Below are 23,399 nucleotides of genomic sequence, written 5' to 3' on the forward strand. Positions count from 1 at the left end.
AAGGTATTGAGCATCTGATGACGAAACTTACAACGGTAAGTACCCTTGCAGTTGATGTAATAAACAACAATTATGTATCCTGTTTATCCGTCTGTTTTAATCTCACGTTATTCTGAAAACATGGCAATGTTCCATTAATCTCGAATACATCGTTTAGCTCGATCTCTAGTTATTTTATCTAATTTTAAAAGCATATTCCATAAACATTGTTAAAACAATTTTTAAATAAACTATTGTTATATAGATGACTTAAAACAAGCAAATCTATTTGTCTAAAATTCCTTATTTGATATCGACTGTTTCTGTCAGGACAATTTTAATAATAATTTTAATAAAAGCTTTTTAGTTTTTTTTAAGATAAATATGTAATACCAGCTACAAAAAGTTTCTATATTTTCAGTAAAAGCACTTATTTCTTACAATCTACGAGCCAGTCGAAAATGTATCTTTTAAACGTATAAATGAATAACTCAACCAAAGATGAACTCGATATAATATAACCACGAAACTTAAAATACAGTAAAAAGCAGTTCTTCTAGAGATGATCAAAATTAAACAACTTTAAAAACAGAAATTAATGGACCCCAGACTTGGACTTATATATTACCAAACACGAGCTGTCTATCCCAATCCTTTATGCATTTTACAAGCAACAGGTTCTTAACACAAAATAAAACCTTAATTAATATCATAACCATCTTCGATTTGAATATAACTGAATTTCTACCAAAAGATGTACAAGCTAGTTTCATTCTTCTGTTGATTTCTGGAAGTAAGGAGCCAGATTTATGTATTAATTGTCCCAGGTATACATACTCGTCTACTGTCTCAAGTGTAGTGTTGTTTATTATTACATCTTGGACATCCACTAGCTCGTTGTAAATGGTTTTTGCTTTTGTCAAGTTCATTTTTAGGCCAAATTCATTGCTAGCTGCATTAGGTCGCTTATAAGTTCTTGTAGTTTTGCAGGATTATTAGCAATCAGAACGATGTCGTCTGCAAATCTTAGATGATGGGGTATTCTCCATCAATGGATATTCTTTTGTTCTGCCAGTTCATTTTGCTGAATATATTTTCTAGAGTTGCAGTGAAGAGCTTTGGTGATATAACGTCTCCTTCTCGGACGCCTCTGGTAGTTGGAAATTCTGGAGTGTTTTCTATAAAGTTTTCTATATACGGTTAGTCAATGCCTTGGTTACTCAAAGCTTCTATTACTGCCTTGGGATATATAGAATCGAAAGCCTTTTCGAAAACTATGAAGGTTAATGCTAGCGGTATTTCATATTCTTTAGCTCCACTCATTAGTTCTCGAAGTGTATGAATATGATCTATGGTACTGAATCCACTTCTGAGGGCAGCTTGTTCTCTCGGCTGTGCAGAATCTAATGCGTTTGTTAATCTGTTGTTGATGATCCTTGTGAATATCTTTGTATACGATTGGTAGTAGATTTATAGGTCTGTAATTTTTTATATCCTTCTTGCTACCTTTCTTACGAATGAGAATTATGTTTGCTATATTGAAGTGGTCTGGTATGCATCTCGATCTTAGGCAGTTCCAGCTGCTTTACCACTTTTCATTTTTGTAATTGTTGATTCTACTTCTCCCGGAAGGACTTCTGGTACATCTTCTTGGTTACTGATTACTTCTTCAAGTGTGTCAGGGACTTTGTATAGTTCGCTGTAGAATTTAATCACGAGTTGTATTATTTCATTTCTGTCTGTAATTCTGGTGTTCTCGTTTGTTAGAGCAACGATTTGCTTCCCAATGATTAATGCTTTTCTTGTTCTCTTATAGTTTTTCCTGTTTTTTATTGCATTTTCTACCAGTCTTTCATTGTACTTTCTTATGTCTTTCTTAATACTTTTCCTTATTGTCTTACAAAGTTCAGTGTATTGTATTCCCTGTATGTTGCTACTTACTTATATTTCCCTTCTTTATTTTAGCATTATTTTAGTTTTATCAGACAGTTTACTATGTTCATTTTGTTGTTGCGGGCCTCTGATTTCTTTGGCACTAACAAGGATGATTTCCATTAATTGAGAGCTGTCGATTTGTTTATGTAATGTTACGATAAATTCTGACGCAAAACCGTAAATATATTTATTACTAATATTCTCATTCATTCACGTACTTTCTAGGTAATGCCTACCTGACACACGATGGGTCTCCCTCCGTTATAAAAACAACATTCGAACTTTCTGGAGACGAGCCGATGTAAACATACCAGTTTTGAGACCAATTCGCCGCTCGGTCTAGTCCAGAAGGCCATCGACTTTTCTAGTCTAACGGTATTGGGTATATAACAGGACTTTTTGGAGAAAATAGTTAGTCAAAAAAGAAGCTCGCGTTTAAATTGTAACGTCCGATAGATAAATTATGTAATTATTAGTCAAATAAATTGTTGTACAGTGGTTTAATAAATTGATATAAATTATCGTGTTTTAGTAAATTAAAATAAGAACAATAAATTAGAATTAATAAAGATCTGGTATGATCTTTATTAATGTAAGAATTTGGTAGTGATCTGAGTTTTCTTTTATATTGTTAATATTTATACCGGTTACTCTTGGTTTTGTGATTAATTTTATTCTTTCTAGTTTCAGATCTAGAACAATTTTTCTCTGATTAGTCTATGGTCACTGCCTGTTTGAAATTTATTTATTACACTGACATCTTTTGTTGTAGCAATCTTGTTGGTTAGAATAGAGTCAATTTCGTTCTTAGTGATTTCACTTGGTGCTACCCAAGTTCATTTTCTGTTCAATTTTTTCTTATGTATTTGCAATTGGCATGTTTTGGTAGTATGCAAACTGAACCAGTCTTTCTTCCCTCTCATTTCTATCACCGACTCCATACTTTCCCATGACTTTTCTTTGTCGTTTCTCTTTCTCACTTTAGCATTAAAGTCACCAATTAAATACTTGAAATGACTTTTATTGTTATTTAATGCTTTATTTATGTTACTGTAGAGTTCCTCTATTTCTTCGTCAGTGTTCGTAATCGTTGGGGCGTATATTTGTATAATTTGTATATTGTATTTCTTTGATAGTTGTAAGATTAAGCTAGCTACTCTATCTAAGATACTAGTTATTTCTACTATTCTTTGATTCCATTTCTTGTTGATTAGAAATCCAATACCGCCCGTTCTGCCTGTTGATGTGCCTCGGTATTAAAATATGTTTCCTGACGCTAATTCCAATAGCTCTTCATTTTTCCGTCTTTCTTCGCTGATTCCTATGACGTTCCAGTTTATGTTTTCTGTGCCTTTTTCCAGTTCTACAAGTCTGGATTGATTTGATAACGAGCGACAATTATATGTCGCTATATATAACGTTGTTGTATTTGGGTAGCGGTTTAGACTTCGCAGATTTTTAGCACGCTCTGCCCTCCTGGCTTGATTCCAAAAGCTACCCATTTCGGGGCCCTTTGGGCCTACGGAGAATGAGGGTCCTGATTTGAGTGTCTCGTTCATGTTAGGGGTTGTGAGGCGTACCTAACCACGCAGCCTCAGTGCGGGTTAGTAAGGGTTCGCTGATATGTTCCGATTATAAGGCGTCGAAACCCTCCTTTTACCCTCCTCCTTCTGCTATACTCCCTAATACGCCATATATTGCCAGGTATTACGCGACTTATGTCTTAGCAGAGCTGGCTGACTTATATATGTATATGTACCCACTAGTAACTTGTAGCAGTAGTCAATTTATTGGTCTAAACATATTTTATTTTTGAAGATGTATTTCTAGTAGATCAAATAACATATATGGATATAGGTGACAAGCATATACGTCCATGGTGACAAGAGTCAATAGTAGAGATATGTATATATGTGAGGCTTATGACCATCGATGCTTTTGACACAGTCATAAAGGAAAACAAATAAGAGTTTAATAGATTTAAATTCCCTCTGAGGGAATATATGAATAGACTCATATCTAAAAAAAAATAAAAACTAAATATATTCTTTATATTATTATTTTATGTGCGCCCCTGAGAGTTCGATATGTGTCGATTAGTTGGTTAACCTGAATATTTGAATGATTTTGACAGTTACCGACCGTTTAACAAATTTGCGCCTTAAATTTCACGCAGCTGTTCGTTGGTTCGTTCACACTGACAGAAGAGGGTAAAAATAGTGCACGTGCTAACTTTATGGAATTATATTTTTATGTTGAAATGTTTGATTGTTAATGTATAAAAAATAGAATTAGTAAGTATACTAGTACATAAATATATTTGTTGATTAATAAGAGTAATCTTTATTCCTGTCAAAAATAGTCGAGGACGAAGTTTTTTTGTTCCGGTTTTTTCTTCAAATTCAAAAAAGTGTCTTTACTTTCATTCAAGTTTACTTAGTTTTATTTATACTGACGTTTGATTTTAATGATAAGTCTTTTTTTATTTCTAATCGGTTTTTGTACAAAAATGTAATAAAATTTTATAACCTCCAAATCATGTATGAGTTGTTAAATTTTTCATAGTGTTAAATCAAAGAATATAGTCGCATATATGCGTCTATACTCTTTGGTTAAATACCTAGTTTTAGAGACATTATTAATACAATTGCCATTCTGCTTATCGGCTCCCGTTCAGTATTCATGTCCATGGCATATCTTTCAAATTAGTTACCTTTCATGTCCAGTTAGTCCTGTTTCATCCTTGATATAATTATCAATTATTTTGAAAATTGTTTATATTTTCATTTGCAATAATATGCAAACATTTCTATTTACACTTTGTGCTACCTTTAGTTTTTATTATTTTTTTAGATGAGTCTATTTCCTTGAGAGGTTCTAGGCAAGCAAAACACAAAGTTTAAATACATGTTTCAAGTCAGAACATGTTCTTATTTGTTTTCTTTTATGACTGTGCCATAATCTCACATATATACATATCTCTACTATTGTCTCTTTTTTGTCACCTATGTTATTTGATCTACTTGAAATACATCTTCAAAAAATGTTAGAACCTGTTGCTTGTAAAAAGAATAAAGGATTGGAATAGACAGCTCGTGTTTGGAAATATATAAGTCCAAGTCTGGGGTCGATTAATTAACTGAAGTTGTTTAATTATGTGTAACAATTTGAAAATGTTTTGAATTAAATCAGTTTGCCAGAAAGTAGACATTTCTTGGAATAAGTGTGAAGGAAGAGTTTCTGTTATTAATTTTGTATCTAATTTTGTTAATTATATATCTAAGATGAAGTTGGTTTAGTGATTTTTGGATTTTGGCCATTGGTTTGATCTGCTGTTAAATTTTGTTTATTTCTACTTGCACTTTCTGCTTCAGACATAATATACTATATACTTTCACAATACCTTTTGGTAATATAAAAATTTTCTGTTTATTTTTATTTTTAAGGGCTAATATTTTGGCATATAATTGTATTTACCTTTGGTTATATGTTTTTATTGCATCAAATTTTAAGATATTTTCCAAAATCAATTAAATTTGTTGTTGGGTATAACATTTATCATCTTATTGCTATTCTTCTTATTATCATAAGAGTTTGAAGCTATTTTCTTGTGGATTTTTAATATTAATTAATATTTTTATTGGGAATTACCACATTCATCTCCGGCAATGCATCTGACATGTTCATATAAATATTGTCATATGCCAGCAACACGCCTAGCATGGTCTTATACTTATTCATATTCATGTGCAAGATTAGGTACCAGCATGTTACAAGACAAAACAAAAATGAGTTGGCACTCTAACTGAAAAATATACAACAGATCTCAAGGTTTAGAAGGAAATGTGCAGTTTTTAAAACAGTTACGCCATCACATCTGCTATTACTACTGGTAGATGACAGCACAAAAATGGGTACAATTAAGGTAAACCATCTGAATGACTACTGGAAAACTCGTCATCTATTCAGTATTCCAATTTTTCAAAGTATATTAGTTGCAATAGATTCATTATAACTTAACAGGCTGTGCACTTTAATGACAATACAGAAATCGGTATGGCGAGGAAGGCTAAAATTTAGACAATAATATGTTGAAGGTAAAAGATGTAAATTTTGAATAAAGTTGTACATGTTAACAGAACATTCTGGGTTTATTCAAAATTGGTAGTCTATGCTGGAGCAGAAGATCCCATACTTGCAGAAAGGAATCACACACAAAAGTTGGTACTAAAATTATTGGGAGGGCTATCTGAGCGATGTCTTGTTTATGGATAACTTATATAATAGTGTTGATTTTACTAGAGAATTACTTATTCAAACTTACATTACAGGTACTTTAAGAACTGACGGAATATGCAATCCCTATTTGGGATAAGAATTATTATTTTTAGTAAAGTTAATTTTGCAAATAAATTGTGATCTGATTATATGTCAGTTCCTGGATATGCTTTAATAGATGTTATTGAGTTTTTTCGTTTGTTAACTAGAACAGTCTATTTGATATATTAGTATATGATCTGGAGAATGTCTTTCCGGTTCATACATTATTCTAATGTTCCATGTACCTATCTTGATCACTCTTCTCAAAACTTTTAGGGATCTATAATTTGAAGTGTATTCTGGTTTGTGAGATTTCCACTTGATGATGACTTGGAGGGCCTTGCGTTCTAATCTGAATTTACTGTTACTCTTTCTGATTTTCGTGATTCATAGCCAAAATCAGTATGTTTTTTTATCGCCATGATAAATTTTACTAGAGATACTTATTTTTCTTTGCCTTCTGTACCATTATGCCTTTTTATTAGTTCCTTTGCTTTTAAGGTTAATTTCTTAACCCCAGAACAAAAGAGTGTCCTATGACATATCGAATCTTGCCCTCGTAGCTGTTGGTCAATAACAGAACTTTCAGTAGAATTATGGATCCATAGTTTTTATAGTCTTTTTTATCTTTGTCCATATTATTGTGACATAAGCTTCTTTATAATTATCAATTAACTAAAAAATTGTATTAATTAGTACAGGGCTTTGATTTATATTATATCCCACCAACAATTTTACTATTATTGTCACATTTTTCTGTTTATTTATGTTTTATTTATAATTCCCAGGACAAGACTGGTGCTTTTAAAAATCCTCTCCAGGCCACTTTCATAACTCCAGACAACTTAAACTTCAAACAGCAATTTAGGTGGGAAACCGAAAGGAGCATGGATACCATCAGGTAGATGTGTAACTTTGATAAAAACACATCTGTCCTTGATGGCATACACAGAGGATACTTCAAAAATCTTACAGAATGTTTACTCCAGGGATACTTTCCTACTTCTTGAAAAGTAGCCAGCACAATCATGATTTCCAAATCAGGGAAACCCCGAACAAGCACAAAATCCTACTGTCCTAATTGTGTTCTAAACACTCCAATGTTCTCTCTAATCAGACAGATTCTCTACACCCTTCAGTCCGCAGGCCACGCAAGGCTCTATTCTAGCAGTAATATTATACACAGTCTACAATACACAGTGACCTTCCTCTTCCCACCTTCCCACCAATAGATGCATAACTCCTCCCTCTATGACCTTTATCTTTACTGTCGCTTAGTCTGTGGAAAAGAGATCACAACCAGTCTTCTGTGTTAAGGTCTTAATTTTGCCTCTTTAGATGGATCCTGATGGTTTCTTTATCAAGCTCTTTCTCAGGGACACGAGTGAGGACCATGGGGCGCTTGGGCATATTATTTGGATCAATTATATTTAAGTTTGCTCCCTCCAACAGGCCCTCAATAGTCTTTACCACTTCAGTCGTCCATTTTTTTGTATACTCGTTAACACATTTCACCCACGCACAGTGTCTCTTCACTAAACGATGTTTTATGGAACTGCAGAAGTTCATTTTGACCTCCGATAGGAGCCTCATCAAGTGCTTGCTACAGTTTGTTAATGATCAAATTTGCTTGAGCCTGATCTAGTTGAGTATCAGGATGTTTGTCACGGTGCTTTATGACCTAGTCTGCTCGTTAGAGCCCATTGGTTTCTTAGCAACTCTGTTACGAGGGGATGATGGTATTCTCTTGAAGTCTCTTTTTTCCTCGGGTGTTGCTGATTTCGTTTTCTTGGGATTTGCTATGGTCCATGTCCCAGTAGCCATTTTTGCCTTTTTCTCATCTTCCTTTGTTGAGCTCTAGTGAGGCGTTATTTGCGACAAACTTTTTTTTTTAATTTAAAAATCGGAAATTATACTTCACAATCTCGAATTTTCAAACCGTAAAAAATAATTCTTTGGTGTATGTACTAAAAAGCAATTCTAGCGTACTAACAAGATCACTAATTGTTTTTTTGATTGAAACACCTTACAATTTTTTGAGATTTCTCTCCCGGTGATTGACTTTTAATTAATTTTATTTATAGTTTATAAGAAGAGAGTTTTAATTATATTATTTGTAGTTTTGTACATATTTAAATTACAAATTTGAATCATATTTTTTCTAAAAAGATTCATTTATTAAAAGTTAAAATAATATTTTATTTTCCTCAAAAAATTTTATAAAACGCAAAAATTTAATGCTATTCTACGATCACGCGGCATCTACATATAAAAATATCTAAAGTTGCATTTGTTGCTCTAATATTTCTTATTTTAGAAGCAGTAATAGCGCTGACATGACCGCTCCCTAGTGGTACAAATAAGGAACTAAAAGCATGATCAACTTGATTGTTTTGTGTATAAACCTTTGCCGACGCTAAAAAATTACAATGAAAGATTCTTTTCTATGCGTCTATATTCTTTGGTACGCCAGTCATATGTAGTATTAAAATATATCACAAGGAAAAGTTAAAAAACCAGCAACTCTTGTGCCTTAGTGGCATTATTTTTGTGTATAAATATAAACTAGGTTAACAGCTAAAAAACCAACTATGTGATTTCGATGGAAATTTGTCTGTTCTTTTACTAAAGAGTTGACGAACTGCTGTTGCCGATATAATGTATTTTATGTATTCTTAACCTTGTTACGTCGTAAACAGGAAACTAACAAATATGTAAATTTTTAGAAAAGATGCCACGCCCCACTGAAATAATACAAGCAGAAGAATCAACAGCTCCGCGGTCCCCATTAAGAAGATCTTGTCGTATAATTGCGGTATCTTCTCCGATGCCGTCTGAAGGAAACACTCTTAAAGAAAGTACTGAAGATAAAGAAGTCGAACAAACTGGTCCAGCCAATAGAGGAAAAACAGGTAAAATATTGTGAAAGCGGGGGGGGGGGGGCGGACCCCATTGACCCTTTCGCTACATGCCTGCTTATGAATTTCTAGATATAAAAATAGTGTAATATAAAAAAAACAGTATAACAAAAAGTAACAAAATATATTTATTCACAGCGATTGTCAAAGTTTGTATGAACTGCACAAACAACTTTATTATTGTAAAAATACAGGAGTTTCAGACTTTTTCCTAAACCTAATGTTTACTTTTTTGTAATTAATATTTAAGAAGAATTAGAACTATCATGTCGATATTGTTATTTGTACATATTGTATGGTACTTTAATTACTTCTTATTTTAGGATCTTCAGTAACCAAAGAAAATGGAGAAGCAAGCGTTGAGCCATCAAAAACGAGGTCTCGAAGATCGTCTACTTCCAGTGAAAATTCTGTCAAGACTGAAAATGTAGAAGCAGTGAAACCTATTAGAGGCCGTAGAAGCTCAGCGACCCGTGAGGAAGAAACCAAAAAACCTGTAAGAGGAAGAAGGAGTTCTGTACAAACTGAGATTGAGGAAGAAGTTACGAAGCCTATCAGAAGTAGACGAAGCTCAGTGCAAAACGAAAAAGAAGAGGAAGAGGAACCTGTAAAAAGAATTAGGGGAAGAAGAAGTTCAGCTCAAGATGATGTGAATGAAGAACAAGTGCCTGCAAGAATTACTCGTAGTAGGAGATCTATGTCTAGAGATTTAGTAGAAGAAAGTAAAGAAGCTGTTGAACCAGAACCAAAGAGAACTACTAGAAGTCGTCGATCGTCAGTGGAAGCTGAAGAAGACAAAGTGCCTAAACCAGTAAAAACTCCAATGAAACCTAAAAGAAGGCTTTCAGTGGCTGAGACGGCTGCTGCTTTAGAACCTATAGATGAAAAAGAAGAAGCACAAAGCACTGCAAAACGCAAAGATGAAAGTGTCCCAGGAAGTAGTGAGATAAAAATGGAAGACAAAACTAAAGAGCTTTATGTTATATGTGAAACCAGTTTTGTTGATGAAGGTGGACGAAAAAGTTTAACACCAAAAGCTTCACCGAGACTCAGAAATGACGAAACACCAACTAAGGGAAAATTGGGGAAAAGTGAACTTAAAAATAGCCCTACAGTACAAGAATCTAAGGGAGGACGTCTAACACCAGACAATATAACACTTAGAAAATCACCTAGAATTCAAGAAAAACTAGAAAAGTGCAAATCTGGGGAGCATACCTCACATAAAAAGTGTACCTGTTGTGATGCAGAACTGACAAACTCTCCTTCTCACAGAAAAATAGATTTTACAACGCAAGAAAAAAACAATCTAACATGCAAGGATAATTTAGAAGACATATATTTTTCAACTAAAGTTATACATAATGATAAATCAATACAAATCCAGATGAAACAAGATCATGGCGATGATGATGTGTTCACATCAGAAACAGTAGTTGTTCAAAAAACCGAAACGAAGTCTCTTATTAGCGATGGTTCAGACGGATCGTTTCAATTTAATATGTCCAAAAGCAAATACGAAACTACAGAGAGTGAAGGTGACCTAAACGACTCTAAGGCAAGTGACAGTAGCGACAAAGAAAACGCTCATCTAAATCTAGAAAAAAATTCAAAACTGCCAATCACTGCTGAGCAGAATGTATTGGAGAAATTAACTGCATGTGTCAAACTAGAACGACTTCAAAACGTATCTACACACCGTGTTTCAAATGTCTTCAGACCTAAAAACGTTGATTATAGTTTTGTTGAAGCAATGGACATTGATACTACCCTAAATCTAGATGTTTCTAAAATGGAAAAGAGCAGCATCATGCCAAATGAAAATTCTAAAGCTGTTGATAAAAGTATTGACGATACTTTTTCGTTAAATCTGTCTGATACTTATATCGAAAATTCTGAAGACAAAACAATGTCGAAAGGTTCTAAAACGATCGAAATCGATTTAGAGGATGAAACGAGCGAGAAAGACTTAGAAAATACATTAAATATAAGTGAAGAAAATGCAAAAGAAGTAGGAGAAGAAAAAGAAATATTGTCCTTAGACAAAGACAAGCCATCGAAAGAAATTAACAAAGAAAATGGTATTGATTTGAAAACGGTTTCTCCCCTAAATAAAGCCGAATCTAAGAATGCAGAAAATAGAGAAAAAATAACCGAGAACGAAGTTAATAAAGAAGAATCACAAATTGCGTCAAAAGAATATGAACTTCTCACAGAGGATTTAACCATCTCAAATATTGAAGATCGTTGTACGGCTGATAAAGCTGCTACAGAAGAAATAGAAGAAGAAGACGACAGATTTAGCGAAACCGATGAACTAGATCGATCTCTCAAGAGCAAAGATTCTCGGTCTATTGAGTTGAAAGAGGAAGAAGAGGAAGATGATCGATTTAGTGAGACCAAGGATATGTCCGAAGATTATGAATTTGATGTGCCTTCAGATACAGAAGGAGCATCAGTCGTTATTCCTGCACAATCTCCATCTCTTAGAGATGAGACTGTTAAAGAAGAGATTCTAAATGTTAGTCAGGATGAGAAACAAAGTTCTGAGAAAATTGAACGTGATGATGAACAAGAAATTGACGTTGTAACATTAGAAGAGGATAAAGAGTTATACAATGAAATTAAAAATGGCGAATCTGTAAAAGACGGTACAAGTGATGGTGTTCAGGTGGAAGAGCCAACCAAAGACAATCACGAAAAACTAACAGAAAGTCCCCAAATTTCAATCAACTCTGAAGACCCAGTAAAGGAATCAATAACTTCTTCGGTTGATGATCAATTAGAATGCTTACAAAAATCCAAAGATTCAGTTGCAGTAGAAGGTGATGACTGTAAAGAAGAAAATAATAAAATAACTGAAGATAATGATAAATATGATGACATGAAAAATACATTTCAAGATATAGTTCAAGACGATAAGGATGAGGAATTATCTACAACAGCCACAAATACCAAAAAAATATTAAGTAGCCAAGATTTAAGTAATAATCAAGATAAAACTGAAGAAATTGAATCCAATACCATAGACAATCAGGAAATAGAAACTATAAGCTCTAAAAGTAACTCGAGTAGCAGTTTACATGAATTAGAAATCGAAGAGACAATTGAACTACCGGAAAAAAGGAGAACGTCAGAACGTTTAAAATCAATCAAAACTCAAGTAGAATCTATTGAAAATCCTAATAAAGTAGAATTTAAATCAAACAATACTCATTTATCTAATACATCAGTAACCCCAAGTCCTAAAAAGGAAAAAAAGAGAAATTCAGAAATTGTTACTATAGATCCAGAGAAAATTTCAAATAATCGAGAAGAGACACCAGAAAATAATCTTGAAAATATAAAAACCAATAAAGAAAATATAGAAACTGATCAATCATCTGAAATTTCAGTAGCCGTAAGTCCTAAAAAGGGAAAAAAAAGAAATTCAGAAATTATTACTATAGATCCAGCAAAAATTTCCGAAGAGAAAACAAATAATCAAGAAGAGACACCAGAAAACAATCTTGAAAACATAGAAACCCATAAATTATCAGAAATTTCAGCAGACGTAAGTCCCAAAAAGGGAAAATCTGAAATTGTTCCTGCAGACAAAGTAAAAATTTCCGAAGAGAAAACAAAGAATCAAGAGAATACACTTAAAAATAATCTTGAAGGTAGAGAAACCGATCAATCATCCGAAATTTCACCAGCCTTAAGTCCTAAAAAAAGAAAAAAGAGAAAGTCAGAAATTGTTACTATAGACCCAGTAAAAACGTCTGAGGATTCAACAAATAATCAAGAACATGCACCCGAAAACAATTTTGAAAATACAGAAACCGATCAATCATCCGACATATTAGCAGCCGTAACTCCTAAAAAGGGAAAAAAGAGAAAATCAGGAATTGTTACTATAGACCCAGCAAAAATTTCCGAAGAAAAAATAAATAATCAAGAGCATACACCCAAAAACAATCTTGAAAATGAAAAAACGGATAAATCGTTCGAAATTTCAGTAGCCGTAAGTCCTAAAAAAGGAAAAAAGAGAAAATCGGAAATTGTTACTATAGAACCAGTCAAAATTTCTGAAGGGGCAACAAATAATCAAGAACAAGCATCCGAAAACAATTTTGAAAATATAGAAATTGATAAATCATCCAAAATATTAGCAGCAATAAGTCCTAAAAAAGGAAAAAAGAAGAAATCCGGTATTATTGCTGTGGAAACAACAGAAGTGAAAGAGAAAATTAGCTCAAGTCCAGCATTCATATCTAAAAAAAATAAGGAAAACAATGTTAAAACTAATAAGCGCTTTTCACTTGACGATTGGGTCGAGTCAACAACTGTGGACGACTTGTCTCAATCAGAAGATATAGAAACAAAGCCTAAAGACTTAAAAAACAAAAAGAAGCAGCGCCTTATCAATTTAGATGAATCTCCAATAGATAAGAAACGAGATAAAGAACCTGTTAAAGCTGCAAAAAAGAACGAATCAGGAAAGAAACTAAATTCCTCGCAATTTTTAGAACAGTATGAAGATCCTAGATTGGACGCTGAACTGGAAAAATTTCTTCAAGCTGAAGATTCCGACCCTTCTGATAAAGATTCCGACCCTTCTGATGAAGATTCCGACCCTTCTGATGTAGATTTCGGCATTAGTTTTATTGATGATATGGCTGAAGAAGGAGAAGAGGACACTCCTTCAGAAGATAGTAATGCTATTATAGGTACGTTAGTATATTATTTCTTTTTAATTCGTACTTTTTCCGATTTCTGGTGCAATATGCAGGCGTTCATGCTGATTGGAAGATTATTGTTCTGACATCAGATATTTCTTTTAACCATTGGGGTTCTTTACGACTCGGTCCCCTTCGGCCTTAATTTTTCCTATTAAGATGATCTTCAAGAGTGTATATTTGACTGCTCTTGAAATATGTCCTAAATATGGGATTTTTCGCTATTTAACAATTAGACCAATTAATTAGTTAAAAATAAATATATTTACATACAAACGCTAGTTCTCTCATACATGTCTTGCTCTACTCTCACATATTCAGACGGCACTCCTGTCCTACTTAATGCCCACCACAGTATAGTCGGTTCGCTATATTTACGCGGGTTTCGGATTAAAAATTTTATTGTAAGTATCCAGTTTTAATTACCTGCTCTTTGGGGAAATATCAACTGGTCAAATGAAATGAAAAATAATCCATAACTTTTTTTAATTAAATAATAATGGAAAATCTTTTATATAATTGACAGTATAATAAGGAGAATTACTTCATTAATGGAGTCTAATGTGGCTAATATAAACCTAATAATAATTTTATATTACACTTCACACAGAAAATATGGTCTATGTATATTTGTTCCATGGAGAGAATTTCTAATGAAAAATAAAAAAATTTAACTTGCCAACAAAAATGAAAATCAGTCATTATCATCAAAAATATCATAATCGTCATCATCATCACTGTCATCACCATTAATTGTTATTATGATTGGACTTATTTCGTTTATTTTATTTTCACGAGTCCACCAATTTTCTATTAGTTTCTCGCACTTGAATATACAGTTGCACCACACTTCTGGAGTTACAATTGAAAGTGCCTTTCGCCAAGTTTCCCGAACTGCGTCGTCGCTATAACCGTTAGGCCCAATATGGTTGTTATAATATTGTTTTGCTATTCCCCATATATATTCGATGGGATTAAACTGGCAATGATACGGTGGCAGACGTAAAACTTGATGACCGTAACTTTCAATAATCTGATCCACAACAAAGGTTTTTGGTTTTGCGTGGATATTTGCCAAGCGTAATAATTCTGATTTTAAAATATGTTGTGTAAATGGTATATGTTCCTTTGTCAACCATTCTCTAATTTTATTAACAGTCCAAGAATTCGTTGGACTTTTATTTAATACTTCAGAATGGTAAGGTGCATTGTCTAAAATAATTACGCTGGGCTCACTTAAACCTGGGAGAAGTTTTTCATGTAACCATTTTACAAACATTTCTGTGTTTATATTATCGTGATAGTCACTTGATTTTGATTTAGATGAAAATATTAAATCAGCACCTTCTATAAAACCCGATTTCCCCCCTGCTTGTAAAATTATGTGTCGCTTCCCTTCTCCATCAGTATGTTTGATAGACGTTATCCTCTTGCCATATTCTCTTGGTTGCACCGCTAGAAAATATCCATGTTTCGTCTAAATATATAAAATTTGCCCCTTCTTCTTTTAATTTAGAATATTTTCTTAGAAAGTTAATTCTTTTATGCACAACAGAACTTCTTTCACAAAGGGCTTTTCTGTTATCCTCTTTTTGAAATTTGAAACCCAAATTATGTATCACTTGCCATAGACTTGTTCTGCCAATTTCGTAAAATGTTCTCTTTTAATTCCGAGAGAATTGTATTTAAGGTCACATGTTCCTTGTTGGCTCGCATTTGATAAATGGTATCACGAATTTCAAATTTTTTTCCATCTGGAATATCTTTCGTTTTCAATGATAGGCGAGTTTTTCGGTGATCTTCTTTCGGCCGTTGATTATTGCGATTTTGTAAGACTCCTCTTAGTTTGGTTTCACTAATTCCTAGAGCATCACATACGCGTTGTTGAACAGACATTACCGATTTTAAAGGACCGCCATTTTCTTTTTCATCCGTAAAATACTTATGTACACTACAAATTAGACTATCTACATCTAACACACGTCTAGGCATTTTTAAATATTTCCACCAAACATACAATGTCGACACTGGCAAAGAATCAATTCAACTGGTAACAAATTTATACTAATGTTATTTTAATGTATTTTAAAATATGACCATTAATGCAGTTTTTACCTAATTTTCTGGGAAGTCGTTTACTGCAACTGGTTATCAATGAGTTATTAGCATAATCTTGTTAATCCGAAACCCGCGTAAATATAGCGAACCGACTATAGGTTTCTGCAAAATGACACTTTTTATTTTGTACAACCTGTCTGAAATTTGGAGTGAGGTTAGTGCAACTGATTCTCATTAGAGAGCCGAGATGTTTATCTGTCAACCGAGATCTGTACCGATTTTTAATAAAGTTCATTTTTGAAAAAGCGGCTTCGCACACATAAGTTGAGCCAAACATAGTACACAGTTTCATTGCCAAAGATTTTAGTTCTGGATATTTTTTGTCACACACATATTTAATCCAAAATTTGTCTCAGGCAAGCGTTTCTGGAACTTGAGTATAAACCTCCTTTAAAACGGAATCTTCTTGATACTCGATCACTTCCATCTGAAGAGCAGCTGTGTTACTATTAAAAACGTCTGCTGTTTCGCTGGTCCATACACCATTAGCCTTGAGAGAAAAATTGTTGCTTAACAGTTTCACAACATTTTCAATTTTGTGAAAATCAGCAAATCGTTTTAAATTTCAAATCAAGTTCATTAATAAAATGTGAAAACTGGTTGACATCAATATCTTTATTACTATTACAAACCGATTTAAGGAGAAGAAAATGCAAAAGTTCTACAAAAAAGTTCAATCTTTTTAGAAAAACTTCTTAAATCCGACAGAAGTTCACAAACAAGTTTTCCCTTGCATTGTAGTTTTAAATTTAAGAAGTTTAGATGTCTGAAGATGTCCGCCAAAAATGCGATAGTTGCAACGTTTTCTGTGTTCAAGAGGAAGCCCAAATGGTCATTTTAATTTGAATGTTTTGTTATTGCGTGCTACTTCTCCTTTCACTTGCGCCCAGATAAGTTCAATGGGATTAAGTTCTCAATGATAAGGTGGTAGACGCAGAACTTTGACACCATGATCTTTTGCAGTTTCATCCACAGCATATTTAAGATATTCACTTTTCCTTAATCGTGCAATGTCAAAGAACTTAATTTTGAGCATTGATTCTTCGTATGCAATCCCCTTTTCTGTAAGCCATTCTTGAATTCTCCCTTTCCGCCATGCCGTCGTCGGTAATTGTTCTAGTCTGCGGCTATGATATGGCGCATTGTCCATAACAACCAAAGACCCAGGTTCCAATTTTGGTAAGATTCTCTTAAACCAGCGCTCAAATACTTCGGAAGTCAGTTTTTCGACTCAAATGGAAGCAAACCATCATCAAGGAACCCTGTATCACTTCCTATATGGGTGATGATTAAACGCCGTCCCTTTCCTGATGGAGCTTTTAATCCTGTAGACCAGCCTTCTATAAATGCTTCACGTTTACTTTTGACATTTAAATCTTTCCAAACTTTTCCAACTGTATGACCTTTGTTAATCCAGGTTTCATCCAAATAATATATTTTGCGTCCAGTGCTGCGAATTTTGCGTATTTCTTTTAACTATTTTCTTCTCCACAGAATAATTTAATTTTTTTCTAATAGCATACTTTTTCTGTTGCGTTTTACTTATCGAAAGTTTATGGTTCTGATTAAGACTCTACGATATATCTTGGGTAAGGAGTCATCGTTTTCGAGCTCTTGAGAAATGTTTTTCAGTGTTGGAATTTCACTCCGAAAATAAAATGAATGAATTTTTCGACGTATAATATTCCTTGTCTCGTCATCCAAAACAATGCTTTTCCTACCTCAAGTTTTACCTTTTTCTTGCTTTTTATTTTCCGATGTATTTTTAAGTACACGATAAATACAGCTAACGGATATTTTTGTTAAACTGCAAATGTCGACCGCTTGGCTAACATTTAATGCCATTTTTCTGCCGACAATTCCTTCATAAACGTTTCGTATCATTACCGTATGGTGTCACGAAAAAATTGATGAACTATTCTACGAATTTGGCCCCTGACACCATCATCGTACTTGTGGTCACGAGAATTAATAAATTTAATGTTAACTACGTTCCAATTTGGCAAAACTTTCGTTTACCAAACGTCGTCTAATTCGTCCATGAAATTTATTAAATTTTCACTCTGAAGACTATGTTTAGCTTTTCACTGGATCACATTTGGCTGTTGTACCTTCCCTCGTGATAAGTTATTAACTTCTTCCTGATGCCTTGATTTCATAATTGAAGTTTCTGCCAAACAGCTTGCAACATCATCTAAAACAGAGTTAGTACCCATGTGCTCCCCATACATTCTTACCAAGTGCACATGCTTAAACCGTATTCATTTTACAAATTCCCAATTGTCAATAGAAGCACGTGAAAGCCAAATAGGGTCGTACTGATGTGTATCATATGATTTTTTAAAATATTTACTTTTGAAACTGTTAGTGTAAGAATTTCTTGAAATTTAATCATTATATCACAATTAAACTAAACTCTAAAAAATAACACGACCAGTAAATAACTTAACAATAACTATAACATAATTATAATACAATATATTAACTTAAAAATCAACACGATGCAATTTGAATTTAAAATGCTGGCAAGTTTGGATCTGTAACATGAGAATCTGTCTGGCTTAAGGTAATAAATTATATTTAATAGCCTCTTGACGAATGAGACGGCGAATATCAACACCTGCTCATATTTACAGATGAGAATTTGCTAAATGAATGTACTTTACACAAGGTATTCCTTTCCATATATTCGGCATACTCGCACCGGTAGCGATGAATACAAATTTTGCATACTCTACAACACAATGTCTTACATTCTTCTTCTTCGCGTGCCATATCAGAATTATCTGACATTGGCGGTTACCATTGCGAAGGCTTCTCGATCTTCTGCAATATGGAATAATTGTCCTGCATTTGATATCTGTGTCCGTTCACGAATGTTTTTTAACTAAGAAACTTGCTTTCTTCCTACACCTCGACGGCCCTCTATTTTGCCTTTAAGGATCAGTTGTAATATTTTATATGGACTTTAAATAACTTAACAATAACTATAACATAATTATAATACAATATATTAACTTAAAAATCAACACGATGCAATTTGAATTTAAAATGCTGGCAAGTTTGGATCTGTAACATGAGAATCTGTCTGGCTTAAGGTAATAAATTATATTTAATAGCCTCTTGACGAATGAGACGGCGAATATCAACACCTGCTCATATTTACAGATGAGAATTTGCTAAATGAATGTACTTTACACAAGGTATTCCTTTCCATATATTCGGCATACTCGCACCGGTAGCGATGAATACAAATTTTGCATACTCTACAACACAATGTCTTACATTCTTCTTCTTCGCGTGCCATATCAGAATTATCTGACATTGGCGGTTACCATTGCGAAGGCTTCTCGATCTTCTGCAATATGGAATAATTGTCGTGCATTTGATATCTGTGTCCGTTCACGAATGTTTTTTAACTAAGAAACTTGCTTTCTTCCTACACCTCGACGGCCCTCTATTTTGCCTTTAAGGATCAGTTGTAATATTTTATATGGACTTCCCCTTACTATATGTCCCAGATAAGACATTTTTCGATGTTTAACAGTCTTTAGCAGTTCTCTATCTTTGTCGACGCTCCTTAGTACTTCTTCATTAGTTTTCCTTGCTGTTCAAAGTATCTTTAGCATTCGTCTATGAGCAGACATTTCCAATGGTTCAATTTTGTTCGTGATCGATACTTTTAGCGTCCACACTTCTGCACTATACAAAAGTAGGTACGGACCAAACATAGCACTTAACTATTCTTTGTCTTAGTTCTAAACTGAGATGATTATTGCAAAGAAATGACTTCATTTTCATAAAAGTAGTTTTAGTCATTGCTATTCTACGTTTTATTTCTATGTGTGGATCTAGTTGGTCCGTTATCACAGTTCCCAAATATGTCATTTTGTGAACTTTCTCAACTTGGACTCCGTTTAATTAAAGGTTTGCATCGGGATGTGGGTCACGACTAAACACTAAAGATTTGCTTTTGTTTAACTTTATTTTAATGCCCGTTTCCTCTCCTAGCTCGTGAATACGATCAAGCAGAATTTACTCACATTCATTTTCACATATTTGTCTTATACTTACATTATGTACTTTATATGAATCTCTAAAGGACTTTATCTGAAATTGCTCATATACCTTAACATTCTTCTTAACCTTCCCTTTGTTTTTTATCGATTCTGTCATTTTATGAGCTTTTGTTATGACCCTATCTGGATAATTAATGTGTCTGATAATAGCCTTTTGTAGTAATAATATTATTTCATCTTTATCTTCTTTGTATATATTTTATTTAATATTTGTCTCATTAAATTATATTATAATTATTTGCAGATGAAGGAGAACCGATCAATACTGATTCCGAAAGATCAGAAGATGAGGACTATGATGATGACTCTTCTTTTATTTGCGATGAAGGTAATATGGAATTACTACCTGGTGATGAATATGATTTGGCTAACGAAGAGAACAAGAAACAGTCACGAATTATAAACGTAGATGACAGGGATGAAGACATTATAAAAATTAAAAGGAAAATCAAACCTGAGGCGAAAAAGAGAAAATCCAGAATTATTAAAGTGGAAGATTCATCAGAGAGTGAAGAAGTTGTTGATTTAATATCTGATCAGGAAGGATCTGTTAATCCAAATAGTGAAGAGTCAGATCAAGCATCGCCGAAGACAGAAACCACTCAAGGAACAGGTAAACCGAAAACTTCTATCCGAATAATAGAAAATATAGATGTCAAAGAAATCAAGGACACATCATTAAGCGAACGAATTAACCAACTTGTAGGCTCGTTCTGTACAACAATTCCTCAAACAGGTGATATATCTATGAACCTTTCACTAGAATATGCAAGTAAAGCCTCTCCAGACGGAAAGAAGAGGAGGTCAAAGAAAAGAAAGTCAAAAGATTTTCAAAGAAGGAGTATTTCTGAAGAGGAAACTGTATCTACAAAGACACCAAAATTGGATGAAGAAGTTTTTCTTTCAGAATCAGTTAAAAATGTGCCAACAAAGCCAAGACTTAGTGTTAGTATGACTGAAGATGCTCCTTCAATGTCAGAAAAATCACTTAAAAGGCGTTTAAGTAAAAGCATGGATGATATTGAGAAAGAGGTTAAGAAACACAAAAAGAAGAAATCTAAAAAGTCAAGACAAAAAGCAGAATCGCATAAAAAATCATCACTGAATTCTGGTAGAGATATAGACCTAGATGGATTATCGTTTGGATTACTGCAACAACTTCTCACAGATGTTAAGAACAGACCTAGGAGGATGATAAAACCGTCTACTTCAAGAAGAGATAATTTAGATAATGCTTGGATCGTAGAGCTCGGTGTTGATGCAAAACCATCGACAAGCGAGGTATCCAAGAAAGAAACAGACGAATTCAAGAAACAAAAAATTCATCCAAAAGATTTTAGAAATCAAATGTTATATAATTCTTCAAGGGTTAAACGAATAGAAACTAAACAGTTATTGAAGAAAAGGGTATATTTTTAGAATAAGCACTTTTTAGTTATTAGCATTTATATATCGTACTTTTTTGTTAAGTCTGAACTTTTTACAATGTTACTCGTTTTATTATTTCGTATTAAGTAAATATTTTTTCAATTCTCCATTCTTTTATTTTTAATTCAAATTCATCTATCTTTCTTTTAAGGTGCGTCGAGGTTTTAAGAGTAGTCCAGTGGCGCACCGAGGGGGGGTTTTGGGGGTTAAAACCCCCCCCCAGAACCCTATTCCGACACTGTTACTTACACATTTTAAGGACTCAAAATGGAGGTAACACCATAAAAAAAAATTTTGGGACCAACCAAAACCCCCCCCCCCCCCCCCAGAGGCAAATTCTAGGTGCGCTACTGGAGTAGTCAGTGTATTCCCAATAATAATTGTAGCTGATCATAGAATTAGCTACAGCCCAACAACAAGAATAACCAGAAATGAGCCAAACAACAACAGGAGCTCCACCCTCTGAAGGTGCTGCGCTGGAACATCAGCTGGACGACCGAGGTCGCGCATGAAATGGACTATGTGTATAAACGAAAACATTTTGCGCTTCTATTACAATGTGCATGAACAACTGTGACCACTACAGTAATATTTCTTGTGAACCTTTCACTACTGAAGACGTCTCGAACATTATCAAAGAGCTTCATAACTGGAAATCGGTACCAGACGGAGTTCAAAGATTCTGGCTAAAAAAGTTTTGGACTGTTCATGAGCTTTATTAATCATGCTGCTTCTAATCCGCAGGGAATACCACTATTTCTTACTCATGGAACCACTTATCTAATACCGAAGGATAGAAATAGCACCCGAGACCGAGCCAAGTACCGTCCAATTACTTGTCTTCCAACTTTGTACAAATTAATCACATCCTATGTAGCCCCAGCGTATCTAGCAACACTGTTCTCTAAACAATATCATAGAGCCTCAACAGAAAGGATGCGCTAACTGTTCCATGGGCTGCAAAGAACAACTTATAATCTGGTTGTATCCTCTGGAAACACTTTGTATTAACAATTACTCCATAATATCCAAATTTTGCAGATCTGAAAGCATCCATGGAGGCACATTAATTTTAATTAATACAACGTTTCAGTATAAATTCAATTTTGTTGACTACAGTAAATTTAACCACCTCTGCATTGAATCTGAATTTGAATTCTCTATTACTTTCAGTAAGAAGCTTAATACTTTTCTCATCGTTGTGATATTTCAAGGAAGTGCTATAAACTTTCTATTTATATACTTAGAATGCACTACAACACACCTTTTCAGTATATGGCTTTTAAAAGCATAGCTATGGCCTTCTCTAACCCGTTTTGGAAACATAATCAATATGTATATATACTTTGCTTATTCTGCCTGTCTTTCTGTCCGTAATGAAAACCCCAGCGTCACCTATCCACAACAACTACTACCTCTTTAGCAGGTGACGATCTCTGCGAAGTATTGGGATTTATTTACCTGAACCTGTGTTTGGTCACGGACAGCTTTACGTAGTTTTTAAGTTTGTAAACATTTAAATAAATTATCTGTTTAAATACTGCAAACCGTGTGTTTTAATTCCCGTTACAATACTGAATCTTTAATGCAGTTTAACTAAATAAAGTGTTTAATTAAATAGTTAAAGAAACGAACATCTCTTAGTCCAAGAAAATACGCAAATAAAGTAATTAATTAAAAACGGCAATTCATATTTTCAAATATTATAAAAATATATTCAAATTAACAAGTAAAAGTAAACTGTTGCATTAAAAATGTACTTATCCCGGTTCTGCAGTTGCATACGAACGACGCAATCTGCATTGTTCTTCGACAGTGTTACCAATTACAATAACAAATTTCATTTCTATTAAATGACTAAATTTATATATATTTCAATTACAGAAACTGTATGAAGATATAAA

General features: G+C 33.7%; 1 protein-coding gene across 1 annotated transcript; it reads left to right on the top strand.

Annotated features, from left to right (window-relative positions):
- The first annotated feature begins 4,074 nt into the window (after positions 1 to 4,074).
- Positions 4,075 to 21,600, top strand: LOC140447189 (uncharacterized). Its single transcript, XM_072539702.1, has 4 exons — positions 4,075 to 4,208; positions 8,961 to 9,146; positions 9,476 to 13,861; positions 20,312 to 21,600. Exons 2-4 carry the CDS (start codon positions 8,966 to 8,968, stop codon positions 21,484 to 21,486), a joined length of 5,742 nt encoding a protein of 1,913 aa, XP_072395803.1. The 5' UTR covers positions 4,075 to 4,208; positions 8,961 to 8,965; the 3' UTR covers positions 21,487 to 21,600.
- Positions 21,601 to 23,399: the final 1,799 nt, after the last annotated feature.

Source organism: Diabrotica undecimpunctata, chromosome 8 (assembly GCF_040954645.1).
Source record: "Diabrotica undecimpunctata isolate CICGRU chromosome 8, icDiaUnde3, whole genome shotgun sequence".
Lineage (NCBI taxonomy): Eukaryota > Metazoa > Arthropoda > Insecta > Coleoptera > Chrysomelidae > Diabrotica > Diabrotica undecimpunctata.

Bases quoted from the DNA above. Each gene is read 5' to 3' on its own strand.
- LOC140447189 (XM_072539702.1), top strand. From the start codon at position 8,966: ATGCCACGCCCCACTGAAATAATACAAGCAGAAGAATCAACAGCTCCG. The intron at 9,147-9,475 runs GTAAAATATTGT...TTCTTATTTTAG, and splicing joins AGCCAATAGAGGAAAAACAG to GATCTTCAGTAACCAAAGAA. The intron at 13,862-20,311 runs GTACGTTAGTAT...AATTATTTGCAG, and splicing joins AGATAGTAATGCTATTATAG to ATGAAGGAGAACCGATCAAT.